Raw genomic sequence first — 21,428 nt, forward strand, 5'->3', positions numbered from 1 at the left:
TCCCGGGAGCACCGGGAGCACCGGGAGCACCGGGATCCGGCGGCCGTTCCTCCCGCAGCACCGGGCCTCGTAACCGTGGGTCCCATCCCGGGACCCCCACACCCGCAGCTGTGCCCGCGGCTGCAGATCCAGATGGTGGAAGACTGTCCCGGGGTAATTAGGGCCGTGTGGGGCGGGGGGGCCGCGAGACACCCCGGCAATCAAGGGGCCGATGACTTTGTAATGGCTCATTGTGTAGGATGGGGGGCCCGCGGGGGCCAGACACGCACCAGGCAGCGTGACAGGGATCGATCTGCTCGGGGGTGAGGGGCGGTGAGACCCCCCCTGCACGGCAGGGGAATGGGGAGGGAGGGGGCTGCAACCCTCCAGCCCCCATCACAGCCCCACTGCCCACGGTGCACCCCAGCCCCCCCATACTGCAGCCCACGGCTCAGCACCCCCCAGCTGCAGCCCACCTGGGGGGCACTGCCTCCCCATGCAGCCCCCCTGCTCCTGGAGGTGCTGGTACTGAGGGGGCCCCCCAGAGGCCCCTGTAGCAGACCCCTCAGAGGCCCCCACCCCAAACCCAGCCCAGCCCCTCCAGACAGATCAGGGACCTGGAGGGGTTTTTCCACAGTTTTATTCCAAAAATAAACTCGAAGGGTGGTATAAGTTATGGGGGGCAGGAGCAGGGCTGCACTGGGGGAGGCAGCACCAACCCCTGCCCCTACCTCCTCTTGTCCTTGATGCTGTAGTGCAGCAGGAGGGGCGCAGGCTGCGGGGATGGGGGGGTCAGGGCTGGGGGACCCCGGGCAGGGACCTCCAACCCCGGCCCAGGGATGCCAAACCCCAGCCCAGGTCCCTGGGACAGGGACCCCAAACTCCAGCCCAGGACACCAAACCCCAACCCAGTGACCCGCCCTGGGGCAGGGATCCCAAACTCCAGTCCAGGATCCCCCTGGGGCAGCGACCCCCAAATCCCAGCCCAGGACTCCAAACCCCGGCCCAGGACCCCCTGCCTGGGGCAGGGCCCTCCCCCCCGAACATGGCCAAGCCCTTCAGGGACCCCCCATCCCCTGACACGTGCAGGGGCCAAGGACCCCCTGGGTCACCACTGTGGCCACTGCCATCAATCATCCTCAATCCCCTCGTCCAGCACTGCCCCGAGCCCCCCAGGAGGGTCACCCAGCCCCCCTCAAACCGGGGGCTGCCCCCCCCAAGCCCACCTTGCCGAACCAGCGCGAGAGCCAGAGCTGCTTCATCGTCATGTGGTCAGGGAGGGGCTCGCTGTCAAACAGGATCTGCACCTGCACAGGGGCTGTGTCAGGGGATCCCCCCGGGGCCAGGACCCCCCCAGTCTGACCCCTCCGGGCCCCACTCACGTGCTGCAGGGGCAGCCCCAGCCGGTGGCACAGGACCCTCCGCAGGTGCCGGATCTGCGCCCGCACCGAGCACCTCACGTACTTCTGCTGCAAGGGACAGAGCAGGGCAGCGGGCTCTGGGGACCCCATGCACCTGCCAGGACCCCACACGCACCCTGGGACCCAGGCCAGCCCTGGGGCAAGGGCTGGGGGTCGGGGTAGGGGCTGTGGGGACCCCACTCACCTGCAGCACGGCCTTGCTCTTGTCCTTGCTGGAGCTGCGAGGGGAAGGGAGGGGACACGTGTCCAGTCTCGGGGCTGGGGGCCTGGGGTGCTGCTGTGCCCAGTGCCCCCTGCCCACCCTGCCAAGAGGCTGCAGCCCCCCTGGACTCACCTCAGCTTCTCAAGGCAGAGAGAGACGTGCTCGTCGTAGCGGAAATAGTGGGCACGTGAGTGGTCAAAGGTGCTGTAGGGGAGCCCCATGGGGTCACCTCCCACCGTGTCTGGGGACACGGGGGGCACAGTCAGCCCCCTGTGGCCCCAGCACCTTGGCTGGCTGCCCTCTGTGCCCCCCTGTCCCCCCCCGTGCCCCCCTGGCCCACCGTCACCGCTGGGCTGTGTCACCCGGTCGAGGCCACGGGACTGGTAGAATTCCCGGATCCGCTTCTCCTCACCTGGGGGGGAGAGGTGGCTCAGGGACACCTCTGGGGCCTGTGTGCCCCCGAGGGGGGTCCCTGGGTGCCCTCAGCCCTCCCACTGCTCTCACTGCACCAAGCCCCTGCCAGAGGTTGGGGACCTTGTCCCTAACCCCCTCCCTGTCCCCAACCCCGTCTCCATCCAGTACCCTGTCCCCACCCCACCCCCATCCCTGTCCCCGATCCTGCCATCCCTCACACCTGTTCCCATGTTCCCTCCCCACTATGGGGTACCAGTGCCCACCCCACGTGTCTCCTGTGCCTCCCATCCTTCCTTCCCATGCCCCCCATCCCTCCCCACTGCACCCCCAGCCCTCCCTCCCACATCCCCCATCCCTCCCTCCCTCCCTCTGTGTCCCCCAGCCCCACAGGCCTCCCTGCCCTGGCACTTATCCCTCATCCCCACAGGATCCCTCCTGCCCCCCCGTACTGTGCTGCAGGCTGTGCCCCCTGTGCCCCCCGTGCCCCCCCATGCCCCCCCGTGCCCCCCGTACTGTGCTGCAGGCCGTGCCCCCCCATGCCCCCCCGTGCCCCCCGTACTGTGCTGCAGGCTGTGCCCCCCGTGCCCCCCTGCCCCCCGTACTGTGCTGCAGGCTGTGCCCCCCGTGCCCCCCTGCCCCCCGTACTGTGCTGCAGGCCGTGCCCCCTGTGCCCCCTGTGCCCCCCGTGCCCCCCTGTGCCCCCTGCCCCCCGTACTGTGCTGAAGGCTGTGTCCCCTGTGCCCCCTGTGCCCCCTGTGCCCCCTGCCCCCCGTACTGTGCTGAAGGCTGTGTCCCCTGTGCCCCCTGTGCCCCCTGCCCCCCGTACTGTGCTGAAGGCTGTGCCCCCTGTGCCCCCCTGTGCCCCCCTGCCCCCCGTACTGTGCTGCAGGCTGTGCCCCCTGTGCCCCCTGTGCCCCCTGTGCCCCCCTGCCCCCCGTACTGTGCTGCAGGCCGGGCACCAGCTTGTAGACGATGTCCTGCATGACCCGGTCCAGTTTGAGGTTGAGCAGCGGCTGCGTCTCGTGGATCTTGGTGTTGCACATGGGGCAGTACTTGCTGGTCTGCAGGTACTTCACGATGCAGCTCTTGCAGACTGGGCACAGGGACAGGTTGGGGTGGGGCTGGGACTGCACCCCCCCGGCAATCACAGCCCCCCGTGCCCCCCAGGGACAGGTGAGGGCACTCACAGGTGTGCAGGCACTCGGTGATGGTGGTGGCGTCGATGAAGTACCCGGCACACAGGAAACACACGATGTGCTCGTTCAGCTCCTTCATCTTCACCTTCACCTCCTCCTGCAGGGACACATCACCCGTCACCCAGAGCCCCCTGAGACCCTTTCACCTGGAAATCCCTCGGCTCACAGAGACTCTCCTGCCGTTCCTTATTGTGTCAGGAAACAGGATTTTGAGAGGCAGGCCACTCTGTCTTCCCTAGTTATGACAAATATAGGATTTTGGGGGGCTGCCCCCTCGTCTTCCCTTACTATGCCATAAAACAGGACTTTGGGGGGGGCTGGCCCTACACGTTCCCTTATTACTCCAGAAAACAAGATTTTGGGGGGCTGGTCCCCCGTCTTCCCCTATTTTGCCATAAAACAGGACTTTGGGGACCTGGGGGGCCGCGGGTCCCCCCAGCCCAGTGCCCGGCCCTGCCCCTTGGCCACGCCCCTCTCTCCAGGCCCCGCCCCCTCTCCCGCCCCTCGGTCTCACAGCGCCCCCCAGCGGCGGCGCCGCGGCACCTCCCGCCCTCGCCCTCGCCGACCCCGGCGTTGCCGCCGCCGCCTCCTCCCGGTGCCTCCCGCCCTCCCGATGCGGCCGCTCGCCTCGTTCCGCAGCGGGTCCATCTTGTAGACGGCCTGGAGCTGGTTCCGCAGCCGCATGGCGATGGCCATCGGGCCCCCCTGAGGAGGCGACGCCATCTTAGAGCCGCCTCCGCCTGTGGCCCCGCGCACTTCCGGGTTCGGGGCGGGGCCGCGGCGAGCAACGGGACTACAACTCCCGGCGCGCTCCGCGCGTCGCGTAGAGTGGCGGGTAGTGTGGGCTCGGCCCGGTAGTGACCCCTAACCACGGTCTGCGGAGAGACCCCCGGGATCCCGGGACCCCTCAGACTTGTCCGTGACGGGGGGACCCGCCGGGAGACGCCGCCGCCGGACCCGCCGTGCCCTGGGGGAGGGTGTTCCTAATAGCGATGGCCAAGAGCGATGGGGCGCTCTCTTGACAGGCAGCAGCCGCCGCCAATCAGAGAGGGCGCTGCGTGCGCGTGGTGCCGGCAGGGGGCAGCAGAGCCCCGCGGGGAGCGGGGGGAGCGGGGGGAGCGGGATGGGGACAACGGGGGGACACGGGGGAGAGCGGGACGGGGCGGGGGGACACGGGGCGGAGCGGGGCGGGGCGGGGGGACACGGGGGAGAGCGGGACGGGGCGGGGGGACACGGGACGGAGCGGGGGGCCAGCACTGGGCTGCGGGGTCCAGGGGCGCAGGCTGGGGTGCCGGGGTGCTGGCACTGGCAGTTTGGGATGCCGGGTGCTGGCAGAGTTGGAGTACTCTGGTGCTGCCAGCTCGGAGTGCCGGGGTTCACGCAGGGTTGGGGATGGCACTGGCTGTTCGGGGTGCTGGGGTGTTGCTGGGGTATCGAGGTGCCTAGGTGCTGACGTTTGGGGTGGCAGGTGTTGGGTGCTGACGGGGTTGTGGATGACGCTGTCGGAGCCGGGGTGCTGGTGCGCTGGACCCTCCGGCGCAGTCGGAGCCGTGCTGACAGGGGGTTGGCTCCGGGGAAGCAGCGGCCGCGCTAATGCGGAGCCGAGCTGAGCCGAAAGCGCCGCCACGGTCCCTCACGGCCCCTCAGTGCCCCCCACAGCTCCCCACGGCTCCTCACGGACTGGGCACCCTCCCGGGACCAAAGCCCGAGCGGCGGGGAGGAGGCTGCTGCTTACCATGGAATGGGAACGGGCAGGGGGCCGCGGCGGGCCCCCCAGGCTCGGGCTGGCACCCATCACCCCGGCACAGAGCTCCTGGCACGGAGCCGCGCTGCCAGCCCTGCTCCGACACCGTCACCAGCTCTGCGCGGGCTGCCACGGCCAGGGATAGTGCGGGGCCGGGGGCTCCTGCTCCCGGCCCTGGCCCCGATCCCGGTCTCGGTCCCGGTCGTAGTCCAGATCCCGGTCCCGGTCAGAGCACGTGCTGCCATCACCTCAGCTCGCCCAGTCAGCCCAGTGTGCCCAGTCCAGTCCCACCGGCCGAACTGGCTCGGCCCCCTCCGACTGATCGGAGCGGCTCAGCCTTGGCCCCGTGCGGCACCGGCCGAGCCCCGGTGTCCCCCCGATGCCAGCCCCCCGTCCCGGGCCGCGCACCGTGTGTGGCCGGGCCCCGGCACCCCACCGGCAGCAGCACGAGCCCCTCCCGGTGCCGGGGCGCCGGCGGGCAGAGGCGCAGGACCAGCCCCCGCCCCGGGCGGACCGCGGCCCCCGCCGCCCGCCCACCCCGTGCCCGCCCCTCCGGGGAGGCGAGAGTGCGGCGGGGGCCGGTGACCCCCGGCTGGGGATGGTCCGGCCCCATCTGTACCTGCCAGGAGCCATCCGGGGAGGGGCGGTGGGCTGCGGGGGTCACAGCGGGGCCAGCGCGGTCCCGCGCCGGGGCAGCATCGCTCTCTGCCGCTGCCGTGATGAGCACTGGCACAGCACTGGGCACCGGCACGGCACCGGGCACCGGCACGGCACCGGGCAATGGCACCGGCACCGGGAGCCTCCGCCAGGCAAGGAGTGGGCTCCGTGAGTGGCTCTGCAGGGGCCCCACGGGGCTGGGGGCGGAGTGCCCGCCCCGGGCCGGGGTCCCGGCACCGGGTGCTCCTGGAGCCGCCCCCGCCAGCCGGGCACGCGCAAGGCCGCGGATCCATCTCCCCGTTAATAATTGATGGCGGGAGCCGCCGGGGCCGCGTGGGGCTGTGGGGCTGAGGCTTTTAGCTTAGCCCTACTCAGATATTCAGCTCCATTTCCGCGGCAGGGCCGGGGCGGCTCCTTCTGGGAAGTGCTGCCGGGGGCTTTCCTGGCCAGACCCCTCGCTGGGGCTGAGCGAGGCTGGGCCGAGGCCGGACGTGTTCGTGACCGCAGTGGGAGCAGGGCTGGGGCTGGGCTGAGGCCAGACTCGCTCATCACCACAGTGGTGCAGGCCAGCAGTGTCAGGCCACCCTGGTCGGTCCCACTGTACCGCGGCTGGAGCTGAGATCCCGTCCTGGCGTCCCATGGCTGGAGCCACTGTCCCAGCCCCACACTGGCCCCACATGCTGGTTCACGGCCCCATGGGCACTCTGAGGATGGTGTAACCATGGCAAGGCAGGCAGGGGGCTGTGACAGGGTGGGTCCACCAGGGTGGTCAGGGATTCCTGTAAGGTGGGCAGGGATTCCTCAGGGAAGGCGGGGGAACCTCGGGGCAGGTGGGATGGGCAAGGGTCCCCAGCAGTGCTGGTAGGGAGTGGGCAGGGGACCCTATCACGGCAGGCAGGGGTCTTCCAGGATGGACAGGAGTCCCCATAGGGTGGGCAGGGGTCTCCCAGCAGTCCCTGTGAGGCGGGCAGGGGTCCATGGCAGGCAGGCAGGGGTCCTCATTGTGGTGGCGGGGGCTGGGCTCTCATGGACTGAGCTCCTGCCTAATGCACCGAGTGCATCTACAGAATCCAATTAACCTTCGATAACGAGGCCCTGAGCGACGTGGCTGTCAGCGGCCACCAGCCACCGGCACACGGCTGTCAGTGGCCACTGGCCACTGGCACATGGCAGCCCCCGATGGGCACCCAGCCCACTGGGGTGGGCAGCACTGTCACCGCAGCCCTTGGCCAGGCAGGACCCCCCAGCAGCCCCCAGGGGAGGTAGGGATGGGGGTACACAAGCACCCTAAGGAGCACCCAGCATGGGAGAGGGTCCCGGTGTGCCTACCCATGGCTCCGAGGCACTGGCCCTGCTGATCGGGGGGCTGGAGCTGCCTGTCCTGCAGCTCAAGGTGTGCCCCCCACTCCTGCAGTACCCCCTCCTGCCCCCTGCTCTATCCCCCTCCCCACTGTCCTCACTCCAGTGAAGGCCTGGGGGCTCAGCTGCTGCCCCGCTGGCATTGGAGCTGGCCATGGCAGGTGCTCCCGACGGGCAGGGCTCACTGGGACACCCCCCAGACAGAGACGTGCAACCACAGCACCTCTGCAGCCCCTCCAGCCCAGGCTATGCCCCCCCAGCTCCTCTGATCCTGCTCCCAGCCGCGCCCCCAGTCCGGGCCCCCGGTACCCACCGGGGCGGGGGCTGCCCGGCCCCTCGACCCCGCTGTCCCCCGCCCCAGGGGCTGCAGCCTGGTGGTGCCCGGGGGGAGCAGCCCCCCACAGCCGGGGGTTGGCGTCACCGTGCAGCCGCCCCCGCATCCATGTGGCACCGGCTCCTCCCCGAGGACACCGCGCAGACGCCGAGGGCCACCGTGACGTCCGGCCGGGCGACTCGGCCATCGGGGCCCCGGGAGCCCCAGTGGCCACATGGATCCCGTCCTGGCCTCATCCTCGCCCTATACCAACCCCATCCCGATCCCCTCCTGACCCCATCCCGAATCCACCCCAGCCCTATCCTGGCCCCGTCCATCCCCATCCCAGCCCTCCCGCCGGGTCGGCCGGGTCGGGGTGGGCACCGCGCCCACCGGCTGCTGCCGCCTTACCCCGCGCACCCTGTCCGGGTGCCGGCGCCCGCGGCGGGCGGGCGGCGGGGGGCACCGGGAGTGTTTCATGCGGTTAAGAAGTGTCTGATTGAGGCAGGAGGCGCCAGCAGCTCCCCCGGGAGCCGCAAGCCAAGGACTGGAGGACCAAATGCAGGCTAAAGTAATCCAATCTGGGCTGGTTCATCTAATTAGCCCAGAATTAACCCAGCAGCCAGAGAGGAGCTGACTGTCCCTCCAGTTTGCCAGCGGGTTTGGGGGGAAGCGGGAGGAAGAAGGGGACGTCCAGCGGTAATGAGATTACGGGGGGGGGCGGGCGGGAGCGGGCGCTCGGCAGCCTCTGGCCGGTGGGAACGTGGGGCCCTGCCAGGTCCCCGCCACGGCATCGCCGCGGTGGCCGGGGCACCGGGGTGACCGCCGGCGGCACCGGGGGCAGGCAGGGACCTGTCCCAGCGCCCCCTGCTCCGGCAGCAGCGCCCACAGCACCGGACGGGGCCACCGGCACGGCGGCACCGGGGCCGTGTCACCACCAAGCTGCACAACTGCACCGGCAGCTCCAGGGTCACGGTGGGGGACAGGGCGAAGGGCCCCGGCCGTTCCTGGCGGGAGCCCCTTTGGGGGGCGAGCGGGGGCCAGACCCCCGTGTGACCCCCCTGCTCCCAGCTCAGCTGTGCCGAGGGTCGGGGTGCCCTGGGGGGCCCGGGGTGGGGGGCTGCTGCTGCAGGTCTGGCGGTGGCAGGACCTGGTGCCACAGTGGCCGAAGGTTGATTCCCTCCTGGAATTGGGCAAGCGCCCCTTTTTCCACTGCGTCCCTTACAGCCATCCCTGCCACCCGGGTGCCAGGTCGTGTTCCTGCCTGACATGGGGATGCGTCCCCTGTGCCCAGTGAGGACCACCAGTCCAGCCCCCTGGGGTGGGAGGAGGCACACACCAAGGACGTAGGGGTCTCTGCTGTGGCCAAGGAATGAGGAAGGGTTTGTACCGGCACAGTGGGGGGTTCCAGGGGCAGAGACCCTGCCTGGCCTCACAGTGGCTCTGGGGACCCCCAGACAGGCACAGGGGGTCCATTCTGGTGGTCCGTGGGTCTCTGAGTGGACAGGGCCAGCGGCACGAAGCGGTCACACTGAGGGGCAGCCTGCACCCACAGCTGGGGTGGGAGGGGGCTCACGGCTCTCTGAGCACCCTCAGCCCTTCCCTGCACCCTGCTGGGACAGCCCTGGCCTTGCTGCTGGAAGGTGCTAGGCAGGGGGGCTGCTCCGGCCGGGAGTGCCGCCCGCAGACCCCCGTGGGCGTGGGGCGGTCCCGGTGCAGGCAGGCGCCGGGTGAGCCCGCGTCGCCCCCGGCCCCGTCACAGCCCCCCAATCCATCTCCCAGCCTGGCAGATTTCAGCCCCTGGGCATGGCAACATCTGCCTCCTGCTCCGGGTTCAATTAACCTGCTGCCGCCTCCTCCTCCGGCACCGGCCATTTCCTCCCGCCGCCGCTGTCACTGTCACCGCCGTCACCGCCGCTGCCACCACCACCGGCTGCACCCCACTGGGTCACAGCGAGCCCCTTGGCTGGGGGCTCTCTCCTGCTGGAAAACCCACAACAGGAGCACTGGGTGTTTGTCCCAGCACCTGCCAGGCTGTGAGCCAGGAACGCTGGGAAGCCATAGCCCCGACAGGGCAGGGGCCCTGTGCTGCGTCCCCCTTCCCTTTCTGGGTGCACAGGGGCCCACACCCGCGGCACGGGGCTCCCCCGGTGACCCCAGTATGGCAAAGGGCAGCTCTCCCTTGCCCGGTGCCACAGTGGGGCCGGGGTGGCACCAGCGTGAACCCGTGCAGCCCCGGCGGAGCTGCGGGTGCAGGGACACTGCGGTGGGTCTGAGACCACCCGGTGACCCGGGCCTGCCCGATGCCCCTGGGATGGGGGGTGCCCTCAGGGTGTGCAGTGTCCCCGGTGCCCCTGGGCGTTCCTGGTGCCCCTGGGATGCGGGGTGTCCCTGGGGCGTGCGGTGCTCCCGGTGCGGCAGCTGCAGCCCCCGGTGCCGCCGTGATTTACAGGCGCAGGCCCCCCGTAATGTCATTTGCCCCAGACCGGTGGCGCCAGGGTGCCCGGGCGGCCCCCTCCCCCCAGCCAGATCCTGACCCGGGGCTATGACCCGCCTGGGAACCGCTGGGACCCACCCGCGGGGCCGCCGCGCCTCTGTCGCGATAGTCGCCGGAGGGCCCGGCCCAGCCCGCGTCGCTCTCCGCTGCCGTTACCTCCCGTCGGCGGGGCCGACTTGGCCTCCGTGACCGGGAAAGGCAGGGCGGGGGACCGGGGTCCATCACTGGTAACGGCGGGGCTGGGGGGTCCCGGCAGCGGGAGGACCTCGGGGTGCACCCCCCCGAACAGCGAGTCCGCATGGCCCGGGAACTGCGAGTGGGCGCGGGGTCGGTGCCCCGGGGTTCCTGCAACTGTCATCAGCAGCTCGAGGGGACCGGAATCCGTGTCCTCGGGACGGGTCCGTGTCGTGGGAATGGTGGGTCGGGGCAAACCCCAGGTCCCCGTACCGGGCGCGGCGGCTCCGGGGCCGCCAGATCCGTTTGCTCCGCTCCGGGCGGGCTCGGCGGGCCCGGGCTCGGTGCGGAGCCTGCGTGCCCCGAGAGCGGCGGGCGCGGGGCCTCTCCGTGCGCTCCGGCAGGGCGGGGTAGGACCGGTTGGGAGACCCGACGGGGCTGCGGGTGGAGCGGGAGCGCGGAGAAGCGCCGCTCTGCTGCCCGGTGCGGCGGCGGCGGCTCCGGTGGACCGGGGAGGGTCCGGCGGCCGCCTCGGCGGGACGAACGGGTACGGGGCACGTCGGGGCGCAGGGGGGGTCCCGGGGCCGGGAGGGGCGCGGGCGCTCGGGACCCGACGGGACCATCCGCTGGGTCCGGAGCGGCGGCGGGGGCCCGGGGCGGCGGCAGCGGCGGGGGGGAGCTCGGGGGCGGGGCCCCGGGCTGTCAATCACGGGGCGCGGCCGCCAATCAGGGCGCGGGTGGTGGGAGTTCGGCCGGTCCGGATGGAGAGGGGCAGAAAAGCGCGTCCCGCCGGGGCCCGCAGCCCACCCGCGCTCCCGCCCCGAGGCCGCCAGCGGCCGCGAGCCATGCCCCGCACCCTGCCCCGAGCCTGCACCCGCACCCGGCACCCATCCCGCAGCGGGCACCCGCCCCGCACCCGCCCCCGGCAGCTGCCCCGCACCCGTACCCTGCACCGCGTCCCGCACCGCACCGGACACCCCGCGACCGCCCCCGCCGCCGCCCCCCGCCGCCCCCCGGCCATGCCCGCGCCCCGCCGGCTCTGAGCGCGGCCGCGATGGAGCGGGAGGGCAGCGGCCCGGGTCCCCCCGCGCCCCACGAGCCCATCAGCTTCGGCATCGACCAGATCCTGGGCGGCCCCGAGCCCGCGGGGCCGCACCGGGCGGCCGCGGAGCACGACTACGGGCTGTACGGCGGCGGGTACGGCCCCGCCGGTCCGCTCGGTTCCTACAACCTCAACATGAGCATGAACGTGAGCGTGAACGTGACCCCCGCGCCCGCCGCGCCGCCCGCCGGGGTCATCCGCGTCCCGGCGCACCGGCCCGCGCCCGCTCCGCCGCCCGCCGCCCCCGCCGCGCCGCCGCCGGGGCCCGCGCTGCCGGGGCTCACCTTCCCCTGGATGGAGACTACGCGCCGCATCGCCAAGGACCGGCTCTCAGGTGAGCGGGCGGGACCGCTACCGGCGGCTTTTGACGGCTCCGGGGCTCACACGACACCGGCGGCTGCGGGGGCTCCGTCGGGCGGTGCTGCGCGGCGGGCGCGGTGCGGTGCGGGTCGGGGCGGGCGCGGGGACCGGCCGGGCACGGCGGGGACCGTGAGCTCCGCCGGTTCCCACCGCGCCCGGTCCTCGCCCGCCGCCGTCGGGGCCCGCGGGAGCGGCTGGGGGCTGGTGCGGCCACCGGCGGCTCCACGGCGGCACCGAGCAGGGTCCAGCGGCTCCACGGCGGCACCGAGCAGGGTCCGGCGGCTCCACCGCGGCACCGAGCATGGTCCGGCGGCTCCGGGCGGCGCCTGAGGGGTCCCACCGGGCTCCGGGCTCGGGCTGTGCTCTGTGTCCGGTCCCCTCCCCGGTCCCGGGATCGCCGCGTGCTGACCCTGTCCCATCGTAATGGGGAGGCTGCCGGGGGCTGCGGCAGCCGGGAGGTGGGGTGGGGGCTCTGCAGGGTGCGGGGTGGGGGCTCTGCAGGGTGCGGGGTGGGAGCTCTCTTGGTGCGCAGAGCGGGGTGGGGGCTCTGTGAGGAGTGGGATGTGATGAGGGGTCTTTGTGGGGACAGGGTGTGGAGTGGGGGGACCTGCCATGGGACCGCAGGACAAAGCCTGTCTGTGTACGGAGCGGGTGCCCCAGACCCACGAGCCCCAGGGAATGGGGGTGATGGGGGTGGCTGTCTGTGGGATGTGTGGGGACGGGACCCCCAGACCAGCACATGCAGGAATTGGTGCAGAACACGGTGCCGGTGCTGTGGGAGAGGCCAGGGTGGGCCTGTGCTGGGGCCGGGGTGAGCGGGCGGTGACACAGGTGTCAGGGAGGCGGTGAGGGGTCCCGGTGGGGCCGGGGGCTGAGCGCCGTGCTGAGGGCTGAGCACCAGTGCTGGGCAGGGATACTGGTTGCTGCACCCCCGAGGAGCAGGAGCAGGTGCTCAGGTGGGGGTCCCAGGGCTGTGTGCGGGTGCCACAGACCCCCAGCCCGGCTCGGCGCCCGCCCAAGATGGCGGCGCTGCCACGTCTGCGGCGCGGCCGCGTGTGGGGACGAGGCCGGGGCCGTGTGGGGCTGGGGCTGAGCACCAGCCACGGGGTGATGGGACAGTGTGGGATGGGGGCTGGGGACCGTGGGGGTCCCACCCGGTACCAGCAGAGCCGTGTTCGCCTCCTGGCCCGCCCCGCCATCGCGGCGGTGACGAAGCAAGCACCGTCCCCGTGCAGGGTGGTGGGTGACGTCCTCGTCTCCTGCCTGGCGCCAGCGGAGGGTGGACGGGGCGGCCCCTCCCAGTACGGGGTCTCTCAGCCGCAGCCATCACTCAGCGCTGGCCTTGGGGTGGGCTGCGGGCGGGCAGCATCTGGTCCCGGCGAGGGGCCGCCCCGCGCGGGGAGGGGGCGCGGGGGCCTCCGTCCCCCGACTGCGCGGCTCCACCTGCGTCAACCGTGCCCGCCCCCGCCGGCGGGCAGGCGGCCTCCGGGGCGCGGGTGGGAGGGAGGGTCTGTCAGGAGGTCCCCGGGGTGCTGTGGCCGTGCCCTGTGTCCTTGTGCCATGGGGACCCAGGGCCATGGTCACCCTTGGTCTGAGCCATGTGCCCATGCTGGCCCTGGCGATGGCCATGTCGTCACTAGGTGCCATGAGGCCGTGGTGCCACAGGGCCATGGGGCCGTGGTTTGGCCATGGCTGCTGCTGGAGCAGGAGGGCAGTGGGTGTTGGGTGCTGACCCTGCCAAACCCTCACCTTCCCCGCGCCACTTCGCTGCCACGAAGCTGTGGCTCCAGCTCGATTCGGGAATGCGACACACTGGCCTACTCAGGGCTGGCTCACACCTCCTCTGGGAAGGGACAACCCCTTCCCCGGCCCCCGGCACTTCAGCAGCTGCCGTTGGTCAGCCCGGGCACTGCTGGCACATGGAGGCAGATGCCGGGACATGGAGGGAGACACCGTCTGCCTCCTGACACATGCTGGGGTCCCACCCCCTGCCCGGGAGGGCTGGGCAGACCCTGCAGTGTCACGAAGGCTCCTCGTGGCAGGGCTCGGTGTGTGGGGAGGGTGGGTTTGTGCAGCCGGAGCCTGACTGTGCTGCATCGGCCCTCGACCGGAGCAGCCCATCCGCCCGTCCTGGTGCCCACCACTGGGCTGGGGAGCGACCATGCCGTGGCTGTGTGGTGGAAAAGGGTCCTCCCTTGAACCACCTCTTGAGCTGCCCCTGGGTCCCTGGGCCGGGGGAGCAGGTAGGGATGGCTCAGGGTGTCCCCCTCTCCTCCTCTCCCCAGCAGCACTGGTGGCCTCTTGGATCTCCCTATCCCCTGGCCCCCCAGAGCTCCTCATCGCCGTGGTTCCCCCCCAGCTCCCTGTCCCCATGGCCCCGAGCTCCCCAGCATCCCCCCGGGCTCCTGCTCTGCCCTGCTCTGCTGGAGCTCCCCCAGAGCCCCCCATCATCCCACTTTCCCCACAGCTGCCCTGTCACCCTTCACGGCCACGCGGCGCATCGGGCACCCCTACCAGAACCGGACCCCGCCCAAGCGCAAGAAGCCGCGGACGTCCTTCTCCCGGGTGCAGATCTGCGAGCTGGAGAAGCGCTTCCACCGGCAGAAGTACCTGGCCTCGGCCGAGCGTGCCACCCTGGCCAAGGCCCTCAAGATGACGGATGCCCAGGTCAAGACTTGGTTCCAGAACCGCCGCACCAAGTGGAGGTAACAGGGGTGGCCTCAGGGCAGCTGCCACGACCCCCACATCCCTCCAGCAGCCCGACCCCACGTCCCTCTGGCAGCCCTTCCCCTGGATCCTTCCAGCAGCTGCCCCCCTCTATGGCCAAGCCCCCCCATCCTGGGAGAGGCTGGACTGGGGGGGGATGGGACGCCCATCACCATGGCATCCCCTGTGCCCAGCTGGATGAGGTCTGGCGGTGTCATGGGATGTGCCACACTGGCACAAGGTGGTGCTGAGGGATGAGGGACAAGGGACAGGGCTGCGGGGCAGTGGCACACTGACACATGGTGGTGCTGAGGGACAGGGGACAGGGCTGCGGGGCAGTGGCACACTGACACACGGTGGTGCTGAGGGACAGGGGACAGGGCTGGCAGTGCCAGCTGCGGGTACCATCGGTGGGTCTCCGCAGGCGTCAGACGGCGGAGGAGCGCGAGGCGGAGCGGCAACAGGCCAACCGGCTGATGCTGCACCTGCAGCAGGAGGCTTTCCAGAAGAGCCTGGCGCAGCCCCTGCCGCAGGACCTGCTCTGCATGCACAACTCCTCGCTCTACGCCCTGCAGAACCTCCAGCCCTGGGCCGAGGACAACAAGGTGACGTCGGTCTCGGGGGTGGCCTCTGTGGTGTGAGGGCCCAGGGTGTCGCCCATGTGCCGGGAGGTGGCAGTGGGAGCCCAGCCTGCAGCAGGGAGGGGACTGCAGCTTCCTGGGGGCCTCCCACGGGCAGCCCCCTCCCTGCCACTGACAGCCCCCTTGGGCCCCCGGCTGGGTGGGCATGCCCCTGCAATTGGACTCAAAGCTTTACCAAATCCCACCTGGAGCACCGCTGTGGGCACCCCCTGCTCGGACCCCTGGGAGCCCACAGACAGGCCCCTACACCCTGCAGGGCTCTGCAGCCCCCCCCCAGGGCCCCTGTGCCAGGGCAGCTCCTTGGGGGTCCCTGCTCAGGACCTGCTGCCAACCCACCAGCGGCTCCATGAGTCAGGCTGGGGCAGCCACAGTCCCCAGCCCACCTGGAGCAGGGCCCAGTGTGGACATCCCGTTCCTGGTGCTGGGACCTGCCCCCCCGGTGGGGTCTGCACCCACCACACCACTTGCCTTATCCCTGGAGTTTGCCACCTCCGGCTTCCAGCTGTGCCCACCATGCTGAAAGAAGAACTTGGCCACTCTGGCTCCTCCCCAGTGGTGGGACAGACTGATGGACTGGGCCCCTGGCCCTGCACCCACCGATCTGTCGGCTCCCTGGGCCCGGACGTGCCCCCAGGGCCCCCCATCACGGACTCGGGGTGCTCCCCATGCCGATGGATTGTACCAGCCCCTGACTCCCCCTGGTACCCCCATCACCTCCCACAGACTGAGCCTTCATGACCCACAGCACACTCGTGGGGGGGCAGAGGGGCTGAACCCCCCCTCCTTTGGCAAACCTTTGTGCCCCCTCCCCAGTGACTCCCTAAGTGGAGGTTTTCCCCTCCCAAGACCTTCCAGCCCACTCTGGCCTCGATCGGTGATGATGGTGGGGAGGAAGGGGGAGAAAAACAATGACCTTGACCCCGAACTTGACCTTGCCCCCCACCTGACTGCTATCCACGACCCTGCGGCCCCTCGCCCCACTTTTGGGGGCGGGCTGCTGCTGGCCCCCCACCTGCGCTGCTGCCGGGAGGAGCCGGACAGCCGGTGCCGGCGGGATTGGCTGCTGTTCCGTGACGCGGGGGGAGTGGAACAGCATCACCACCGGCATGAGCGCGGCTGAGGGCCGGCCCCGGTGCCGGTGGGGCGGCGGCGGCGAGGCGGTTCTCCGTGCCCGTGCTGAGGCCGCCGGTTACCGGAGGCTGCTGCGAGCCCGAGCCGCAGAGGTGGAGGCGCTGCGGGGGGCGGTGGGCGCGTTACACCGGCAGCTGGAGGGGCTGCGGGACCGGCGGAGCGGGGAGCTGGCCAAGTACCAGGTGCGGGATGGGAGGGCGTCGGGAGTGCCTGGGGGGCTGGGAGGGAACGGGGGGCTGGGACGCGAGGAGGGGGTGGATGTTTTGGGGGGGGGAGGGGTGGTGCCGGGGCTGGATGCCTGGAGGGATGGGGTGAAGGGGGAGGGTGGGGAGGGGCGGGGTCGGGGGGTCCCGATGGAGCTGAGGGGCCCGGGGAGGCGGCGGGAGGGGACGAGGGATGGTATGAGGGTGTCTGGGTGGGGCGGGGGCTGGGGTGTCCGTGTGGGGGGGTGTCGGTGTGGGGCTGAGGATCCCCAGGTCCGTGCGGGGCGGGGGCCGGGCCGGGGATCCCGGGAGTCCGCGTTAGGCGGGTTCGGATCGGGGTGGGGGTCCGTGCGGGGCGGGGGTCGGGCTGGGGGGCCCTGTGGAGAGGGTGTTCGGCCGCGGGTGCCGGGGGTCGCCCCGCGGTCTCGGCGCTGCTGACGGCCCGGCTCAGGAGCGGGTGGCGGAGCTGGAGCGGGAGATCGGGGCGGCGGAGGCGGAGATGGCCCGGTGCCTGCGGGAGTACCCGGCGCTGCTGCGGCTGCGGATGGCGCTGGAGGCGGAGATCGCCGCGTACCGGTACGCGGGGGGAGGCGCGGGGGGCGCGGGGGGCGCGGGGCTCAGCCCGGCCCTTCTCTTCCAGGGAGATGCTGGAGAGCGAGGAGCTGCGCCTGGGCGGTCCGGCCCCGCCGTGATCGGACCCCTGGAGCCCCGGTCCCATCACCGGACCCGCCGTGACCACCGGACCCCCGGCACCGTGACCGGACCCTCAGCCCCACCACCAGACCCCCTGTCCCGCTGCGACCGGACCCCGGTCCCTCCACCGAACCCCAGACCCTCGACTCCTGTGCCCCAGGACCCCCGACCTCGGGCCGTGGTACCCTCGGACCCTCTGGACCCCTCTGGACTCGCAGAGTCTCGGTCCTTCTGCCCCCTCGTGCCACGGGCCCCCAGACTCCTGTGCCCCCGCCTGCCCCCTGTCCTGGGACCCCCGGGAGGGCAGCGCCCGTGGGGCCACACACTCACCAGCCTCTCTGGGGGGGGGTCCCGGCCCAGACCCGCGGGAAGCACCTCAATAAAGCTCCGTGGCATCACCCGGAGCCGACCCGTCTTGGGGTTGGGGGGGGGGGGGGGCAGGGGGCAGGACCCCGGCCAGGAGCACCCTCTGCGCTCCGGGGGGCTGTGGCAGAACAGAGGCCCGGGGGGGCTCCAAGGGGGTGGGGGCCGGGCTCCACCCTCCTGGTGCAGCCCTTCAGCCCCAGGCTGGGCACCCTCCTGAACACCGGGGGGGCACCTCGTGGGGGCCCAGCACAGCTCCAGTGGGAGCTGAGCCCCCCAGTGCTGTCGGGTGACCCCTGGCCCCCCCACTGTGCTGTGACCATGTCCTGCACTAGGAGCTCCTGGGGTCAGGACAGGATCCTGCTCCCCAGGACGTGGGAATGGGGTGCTGCCCCTCAGGACTTGCCCCCTGGGTGCAGCCCCTGAGACTGAGGATGCTGCCCCACTTCTGTGGGGGTTGGTGAGGATTAGGGGGGATTGGTGAGGACTAGGGGGGTCCAGGACACCTATGGGTAGTTGGGCAGGGCTGTGGGGACCCTCCACCTGGGCTGTCCATGAGCTGGGCTGGCGCACGTGGGGAGCCTGCTCCACTCATACAGAAGGACCCCAGGGCCAAGCCCTGCACAGGCCAGGAGCCCTCTGGGGAGTTGTGGGGGCCCAGCACCCCCCTACCCACACAGACACAGACCAGGGTTTGTGGTAGCAGAGTCAAGCCCAGCGCTTTAATAGGGGGGAAAAACCCCCTTTTTAACAAGGGAAAAAAAGCCTTTTCTGAGCAGTACAAGGGAGAACAAGGTGGGTGCTGGTGCCTGTCCCACTGTGGCTGTCCCATTGGGGTCCCCCCAGCCCCAGGCGTGCCCCTGGAGGTTTGGGGAGGGGAGGGAAAGGGTGCTGGGGAAGGAGATGTCTGTGCGTGGGGTCAGCGTGCGCAGAGCCAGCGTTATCGGGGTGTGTCGAGGTCCTGCCAGGGGCTCCAGGGGCTCCAAGCCAGGGGGCTGTGGGGGTCCCGGCAGCTGATGCGCACCCGCCGTGCGCCCACCTGCACCTGGGTCTCCTCCACGCCCTCCACGAACCGCTCAACCTGCAGAGGGGGCAGGTCATGGCCTGGGCAGATCCTCGGGCAGGGGAAAGCCATTGCAGAGGAGTGGGGGGCAGAGCTGGGGGGAGCAGAGGTGACAGCCAGGGGTGACCATTCATGGCCTCAAGGAGAGAAGCAGCAGAGTGGGGAGGGGGCCATGGCTGAACCTGCAGAGAGTCCCTGTTCCCAATGCCCCCCCGGGACAGGGAAGAGCCCAGGACGGGGCAGGGTGGGGATGCAGGGCAGGGGGGGAGCGTGTGGGGTCCGGCTGGGCAGGGACCCCCGTTACCTGGGTGCCATTGGGGAGCTCGTACTGCAGGTGGTAGAGCAGCACAAAGTAGGACGTGGGGCGCTGCCAGGAGGCTGGGGGTGCCCAGGTCAGGTGGAGCTGCTCCCCCTGCCACCGCAGGGTCAGCTCCTGGGGCGGGTCGGGACGCACTGCGGGCAGGGGGGGCTCAGAACGGGGGCTGAGCCCCCCTCAGAGCCCCCAGTTCCCCTTGAACGTCCCCATCCCTCGGGCTGCTGCTGCCCTGAGCTCACCAATGTCACGGAGGAAGAAGTGCTTGGAGAGGCTGAGGTAGGAGGTGTCCGAGAGCCCCTCCAGGTGCAGCCACAGCGGATGCAGCTCCTCACCAAAGGGGCAGAACGAGGGGTCGGCCAGAGTGGCGTTGAACCGGCCGTGGCCCCCGGCCACTGGCACCCACGGACCCACGGAGCCATCGCTGCGGGGAGGGAGGCGTGAGCAGGCGTGAGGGCTGGGTGGCCGAGGGGCTGGGGGGGTTTGGAGGTCCCAGGACACCCACCTGCGTGTGAGGCGGGCGCGGAAGACGACAGAGGGGGGCCCAGGCCAGGAGCAGTGGAAGGAGCCGTGGTAGGACTCAGCCTGGCAGGACACGTTGATCTCTTCCTCGCCTGAGGGGCCGAGGGGGGTCAGGGGGTGTGGGGCCGGGAGCGATGCCCCCTCCCTGCACAGCACTGCTGAGGCTCCCCCGGCCCCAAAGCCCTGCCCGGTGCAGCCCCACGGACGGCACAGGAGCAGCTCTGGGTGCCCAGCCTGCCCCCCGTCCCTGCACCCCACCACCCCCTGCCCGGGCTCTCCCGGCCATGTCCCTCCTTACGGGCACCGCTGACCACCACGTAGGTGGTGTCCAGCAGGACAGGGCCGGCCCAGCAGCTGTAGTTGCCCGTGGCTGGCAGGTCCAAGCCGAGGATGGTGAGGTTCCTGCCCTCAGCCTCCAGTTCGGCCATGGGCTCCTGCTCCCCGTTCAGTGTCCAGCTGACGTGCGGCTCCAACGTGTCACACTGCACCACCACGTCCTCGTTCAGCTGCCCCACCTGGACTGCAGGTGAGGCAGAGCCTGGGGTCAGAGATGGGCTGTGCTGGGGGCAGCTTGTCCCTCACACCAGCACGGGGCTGGGTGCCCTTCAGCCATCCTGCCCCATGGTCCCCACCCTGCTCCTGCACCCCAAATCCATTCCCATCTGTCCCATCACCCCACATCCATCTCCCTGCTCCTGCACCCCAAATCCATTCCCATCTGTCCCATCACCCCACATCCATCTCCCTGCTCCTGCACCCCAAATCCATTCCCATCCGTCCCATCACCCCACATCCATCTCCCTGCTCCTGCACCCCAAACCAATTCCCATCTGTCCCATCACCCCACATCCATCTCCCTGCTCCTGCACCCCAAATCCACTCCCACCTGCTCCATCCATCCCCCCTCTCCCTATCACCCTCATGCCCTCTGTCAAACCCCTCAGCAGAGCTGTCTGACCCCTATCAGAGGGATGCAGGATGGGTATACCCCCTACCAGAGGGATGCAGGACGGGTATACCCCCTATCAGAGGGATGCAGGATGGGTATACCCCCTGCTCCCTCCAATCCGTGTGAGGTCCCTGCAGCCCCCTCCCATTGGGAGGTTCCCCCTCCAAGGCCTCCCCTGTGCTCGGGGGGCAGCAGCACTCACACTTTGGGGGGAAGGCAGTCAGGGTGTCCACGGGCACGAGGCACAGCACCAGCCCCACCAGCCCCAGCATCTGGGAGGGGAAGGGGAAGAGAAGGGTAGGGGAAGGGCAGCCCCGGGTGGGGGGCTGGACGTACCCTGGGAGAGGGGCAGAGCCAGCAGGGCCACCAAAGGCAGAGTCCCCGGCTGTGGGAGCAGCATCCCCGAGCAGGACACCCCCGAGATCCCCCAGTCACCCCGGGACCCCCCACCCTCCTGTGCTGTGCCTACCTCTGCGCCTGCTGCTCCAGTGGCTCCGGCGGGCACAGTGGGGCCGGGGGCTGTGGATTTATACCGGGCTGGACTCCACGGGGGTGCCCCAAGGTGCAACCACAGCAGCATCACAGTTCTCAGAAGTGGAGAGAGGCTGTGTGGGAGCCATGCTCAGCCCCCCACCCACCCGGCCCCAGGACTCACCGCTGGTACTTCCCGGGCAGGGGTCACCAGCACCTGCTGCCCTGCCCTGACCGCTGGAGGACGGGTCACCCCAGGAACGGCCAGGCGAGGGGCACAGGGGACACACGGGGGTCCTGGGTGGTCCCAGCTCCCCCAGAGGGGTCCTGAGCCCCTGCACCACCCTGAGGGTCTGCATGTCACCACATGCCCCACAGAGCCCCCACAGCACCCTGCCATGGGGTGGGACCATCAGTGGTCTGGTGGGACCATCTCAGGTCCATCAGCACTGGCCCCTGAGGTCCAGAGAGGGGCTGGGCCCTGCTGGCTGGGCTGTGGCACTGGTTGTCTTGTCCCTTCCCTCCCCTCTCTGGGCCACTGCACGTCCCATGGGATGCTGTACAGGGGTGGGGTCGCAGGGACAGAGGACACTGTGGCCACCAGCCACCCTCCTTTGTCATTGCAACCACTGCCAGCCCAGGGGGAGGGCACAGGGCAGCCCCTGCCCCGGGAAGGGGAGCACTGTGCCTGCTCATGTACTTTCTGGGGCTCCTAGAAAGCAAAGGGGAAGTGGGGGCTGCGGGAGCCTTGGGGGAGCCCAGCCCTCACCTTTCGAGTCTCTGTGGCCAGCACAAGGCAGTGGAGCCTCCAGGCCCCTTCCTGAGCAGTCAAGCCCCTGTGCATGGGCTGAGGGGAGGGAAGGGGGAGCCAGGACCCCTGACCCCCCAGGCAGAGGCTCAGCCCTTGGCTTTAGTGCCAGGGCTGTAGGGGATCCTGAGGCTAGAAGGGGGGAGC

General features: G+C 70.9%; 4 protein-coding genes across 5 annotated transcripts; 2 read left to right on the top strand and 2 right to left on the bottom strand.

The window, feature by feature from the left end:
• Nucleotides 1-603: 603 nt before the first annotated feature.
• PCGF1 (polycomb group ring finger 1) lies at nt 604-4,025 on the bottom strand. 2 transcript variants are annotated; one of them, XM_064653655.1, is made up of 9 exons: nt 3,840-4,025; nt 3,204-3,309; nt 2,957-3,109; nt 1,943-2,014; nt 1,735-1,843; nt 1,585-1,618; nt 1,362-1,445; nt 1,206-1,286; nt 604-754 (listed from the first exon to the last, which is right to left on the bottom strand). In XM_064653655.1, the coding sequence occupies exons 1-9, from the start codon at nt 3,933-3,935 to the stop codon at nt 707-709; spliced, it is 783 nt and encodes a 260-aa protein (XP_064509725.1). In that variant the 5' UTR covers nt 3,936-4,025; the 3' UTR covers nt 604-706. The 2 variants fall into 2 exon arrangements, with proteins under 2 accessions (XP_064509725.1, XP_064509724.1); XM_064653654.1 differs by having other exon boundaries at nt 1,362-1,448; nt 3,840-4,023.
• A 4,394-nt stretch (nt 4,026-8,419) lies between these two features.
• On the top strand, nt 8,420-15,053 carry TLX2 (T cell leukemia homeobox 2). Its single transcript, XM_064653674.1, has 3 exons — nt 8,420-11,392; nt 13,886-14,123; nt 14,549-15,053. The coding sequence occupies exons 1-3, from the start codon at nt 10,081-10,083 to the stop codon at nt 14,763-14,765; spliced, it is 1,767 nt and encodes a 588-aa protein (XP_064509744.1). The 5' UTR covers nt 8,420-10,080; the 3' UTR covers nt 14,766-15,053.
• Nucleotides 15,054-15,786: 733 nt separating this feature from the next.
• Nucleotides 15,787-17,190, top strand: LOC135413700 (alpha-internexin-like). The gene is made up of 3 exons (XM_064653692.1): nt 15,787-16,078; nt 16,551-16,675; nt 16,740-17,190. Exons 1-3 carry the CDS (start codon nt 15,872-15,874, stop codon nt 16,789-16,791), a joined length of 384 nt encoding a protein of 127 aa, XP_064509762.1. The 5' UTR covers nt 15,787-15,871; the 3' UTR covers nt 16,792-17,190.
• A 735-nt stretch (nt 17,191-17,925) lies between these two features.
• LOC135413902 (interleukin-12 subunit beta-like) lies at nt 17,926-20,274 on the bottom strand. The gene is given in 7 exon segments (XM_064654016.1): nt 17,926-18,294; nt 18,296-18,394; nt 18,514-18,671; nt 18,774-18,955; nt 19,037-19,145; nt 19,352-19,573; nt 20,205-20,274. Coding segments are annotated over 7 exon segments (903 nt in total). The 3' UTR covers nt 17,926-18,231.
• Nucleotides 20,275-21,428: the final 1,154 nt, after the last annotated feature.

Source organism: Pseudopipra pipra, chromosome 4 (assembly GCF_036250125.1).
Source record: "Pseudopipra pipra isolate bDixPip1 chromosome 4, bDixPip1.hap1, whole genome shotgun sequence".
Lineage (NCBI taxonomy): Eukaryota > Metazoa > Chordata > Aves > Passeriformes > Pipridae > Pseudopipra > Pseudopipra pipra.

What these genes read in the sequence shown, in the direction of transcription:
- LOC135413700 (XM_064653692.1), top strand. Translation starts at nt 15,872, where the DNA reads ATGAGCGCGGCTGAGGGCCGGCCCCGGTGCCGGTGGGGCGGCGGCGGC. An exon ending in GGGAGCTGGCCAAGTACCAG is followed by an intron (nt 16,079 to 16,550) that starts GTGCGGGATGGG and finishes GGCCCGGCTCAG; the next exon opens with GAGCGGGTGGCGGAGCTGGA. An exon ending in GCGGAGATCGCCGCGTACCG is followed by an intron (nt 16,676 to 16,739) that starts GTACGCGGGGGG and finishes CTTCTCTTCCAG; the next exon opens with GGAGATGCTGGAGAGCGAGG.
- PCGF1 (XM_064653654.1), bottom strand. Translation starts at nt 3,935, where the DNA reads ATGGCGTCGCCTCCTCAGGGGGGCCCGATGGCCATCGCCATGCGGCTG. An exon ending in TGGACCCGCTGCGGAACGAG is followed by an intron (nt 3,310 to 3,839) that starts GCGAGCGGCCGC and finishes GTGTCCCTGCAG; the next exon opens with GAGGAGGTGAAGGTGAAGAT. An exon ending in AGAGCAAGGCCGTGCTGCAG is followed by an intron (nt 1,449 to 1,584) that starts GTGAGTGGGGTC and finishes TGTCCCTTGCAG; the next exon opens with CAGAAGTACGTGAGGTGCTC.
- TLX2 (XM_064653674.1), top strand. Translation starts at nt 10,081, where the DNA reads ATGGCCCGGGAACTGCGAGTGGGCGCGGGGTCGGTGCCCCGGGGTTCC. An exon ending in CGCCAAGGACCGGCTCTCAG is followed by an intron (nt 11,393 to 13,885) that starts GTGAGCGGGCGG and finishes CTTTCCCCACAG; the next exon opens with CTGCCCTGTCACCCTTCACG. An exon ending in AACCGCCGCACCAAGTGGAG is followed by an intron (nt 14,124 to 14,548) that starts GTAACAGGGGTG and finishes GGGTCTCCGCAG; the next exon opens with GCGTCAGACGGCGGAGGAGC.